The sequence below is a fragment of the Amblyomma mixtum genome, chromosome 2 (genome assembly GCF_055824585.1).
Source record: "Amblyomma mixtum isolate Tamu chromosome 2, ASM5582458v1, whole genome shotgun sequence".
NCBI classification, from domain to species: domain Eukaryota; kingdom Metazoa; phylum Arthropoda; class Arachnida; order Ixodida; family Ixodidae; genus Amblyomma; species Amblyomma mixtum.
This window is the reverse complement of record NC_143013.1, coordinates 171,145,410-171,147,521: the sequence shown is the minus strand read 5'-3', so window position 1 is coordinate 171,147,521 and position 2,112 is coordinate 171,145,410. Positions and strand designations below refer to the sequence as shown.

The following is a 2,112-nucleotide window of genomic DNA, read 5'->3' as shown; positions in this document are numbered from 1 at the left end:
TGGTCACGTCACCTTGGCCGTTCATCTGCCGCCTAAGTTGCTTCTTCGGTGATTTTGCGCTCACGCCGGCCCCGCCGCCACCGACGACAGCATTGGGTTTTGCGTTGAACAGGGCCACTAATGCTATCGCGATAAAACTGGACGCTACATTGGTAATTATCAGGAGAGAAGGCAGACTTTATTTTGAGAGATGTCGAAGTTTGGAAATTTGTTGAAGGTGCACGAGGAAATTATATCAGGCTTTTGCCGAAACACATTACAAGGATTGCAGCGAAGTTGGATTCTTCTGCTTGATCCTGTACATGAGCACCATGAATTTTTATTGGGCATGTATACATATAGAATCGTATGCTTCTCATCGCTTTTCTGTTTGGTTGCAATTTTTTCTCCTTTGTTGCCTTTATTGAAGAATTATGCAGCAAAATGCACACTTTATTACGCCACTTGGGACTGAAAACACAATTTACGCTGGCATGCGCGACATGGCGATTGCCTCGTCATGAATGTCAGCCCACAGTTCCATGAAAGACGCTTTGTCCCCTTTAGCTTGTATCTTTCTTTCGAAACGATTCAGCAGCTCAGGTGTGAAGAAGTTCTTCCAGCTTCCTACCTTGGCCTCCTTGACCATGGAGTACTTTGTTTTATCCCCCTCGTAGCCATGCTTACTGGTCATCTTTTTTCTGGTGAAGAGATGTTTCCATTCAGGAGATTCGTTCTCTTCCAGATCAAGGACAACGACCTTCCTCATATTTTCTGATTTTGACCATTCCAACACATTCGACAACATGTGCCCGTCCTCTTCTAAAGCTCGTCCATATTCCTCTCCTAGAAAATGAGCCAGTTTGAGCACGGTGTTCCGGGTGTCATTTGCGAGTTCTTCATAAGTCAGAAAGAAGACATTGGGCTCATTTCTCAAGGCGTATCCTGACATCAGGTGCTCAAAGTAGTCCCCAAAGCCTAGGTCACCCTCTACGAAAGGCTCAAAGAACTCTTCGAATGTCCCGTCTTGGAATCGATAAACGTTCAAGTCAGACATCATGCGATATTGCGAGACGCACACGTCCCACGGGTTGCGAGCCATGTAGATGTACTTGGCGTCTTGATTCATGGCCTCCCTTTTCAACGGGAGATGAGTGAATAGCAGTCGTAGAGGGAGGTCTGACTTCCAGTCAGAGCACTCAGTGTACTCGACTGCGCGGTAGTGTCGGGTGTATTCGTAATAATTCATGATGGGCTTCCCTTTCTTGATAATGAGCTGCGTCAAATACTGGAGCCAGTTGGAGCCACTCTTTGGATACGTGCATTGAAGGATGTCGCCCTTGGCTGCACAGAACGTGCGGTTTTTCCTTAGAATATCTGGGTTAAGGAGAGCGCTTCTTGGAACGCCATCGACGATTTGGCGGTAGGGCCTCCGTCCTGACATAACTCCAAAGTGCCGGCGATTGATGCTCTGGAATGGAAGCAAAGTTACTGAGTTTGCAGGTAGTATGTACCGTTGCATGTGTTTTTTTTTTTTTGCTTTGAGAGCTGCGGAATATTCACACTATACTTAAGAGAGCCGCTAAATTTGACGGGGTACATGAAGCCTCACCTGTGAGCAAATACGGCCCCGTCATCTTAGCAAGAACTTATTGTGAATTAGGTGGTCATTTGAAAATGTTTGAAATATAACGCTACAAAGCCTTGCTGGCTTACACGGATGTTAATTTTTTGTTTACCTTTTGGGTACTAGGAACGCAGATGAATTTAGGTTGGGTGAAAAATGCAGCGCGTACGATGTACATTTAGTAGAAGTTAATCATGGTCGTGCGCATAGAAGCTACGCGAACTCTGCGTTCCTTCTAATTACAGTGATGGGGATAAGAGTTGCATACATGGAAATCTAAATGATTTACGCGCAAGCAGTTTTTTACCGTCACATATCTTAAGTCGAGGTCTAAACATATCTATCAGCCCTGCAGAAATCTGCTCTTTTACTTCGTTGCCTGAGCGGGCATTGCGAAATCAGCGGTTTTAAATTACATTCAGTAGGGTGGGCAGTGTTTTGAGGTAGAAGTCAAACGGCCGTATTTTAGCGCTCATAATGTTCCCTGGTAATAACAGAGGCATCGT

The 2,112-nt window shown here is 45.4% G+C and overlaps 1 protein-coding gene across 1 annotated transcript; it reads right to left on the bottom strand.

Annotated features, from left to right (window-relative positions):
* Positions 1-463: 463 nt before the first annotated feature.
* Positions 464-1,587, bottom strand: LOC149361598 (3-alpha-hydroxysteroid sulfotransferase-like). Its single transcript, XM_089569546.1, has one exon. It carries the CDS (start codon positions 1,499-1,501, stop codon positions 464-466), a length of 1,038 nt encoding a protein of 345 aa, XP_089425672.1. The 5' UTR covers positions 1,502-1,587.
* Positions 1,588-2,112: the final 525 nt, after the last annotated feature.

What these genes read in the sequence shown, in the direction of transcription:
- LOC149361598 (XM_089569546.1), bottom strand. Translation starts at nt 1,501, where the DNA reads ATGCAACGGTACATACTACCTGCAAACTCAGTAACTTTGCTTCCATTC.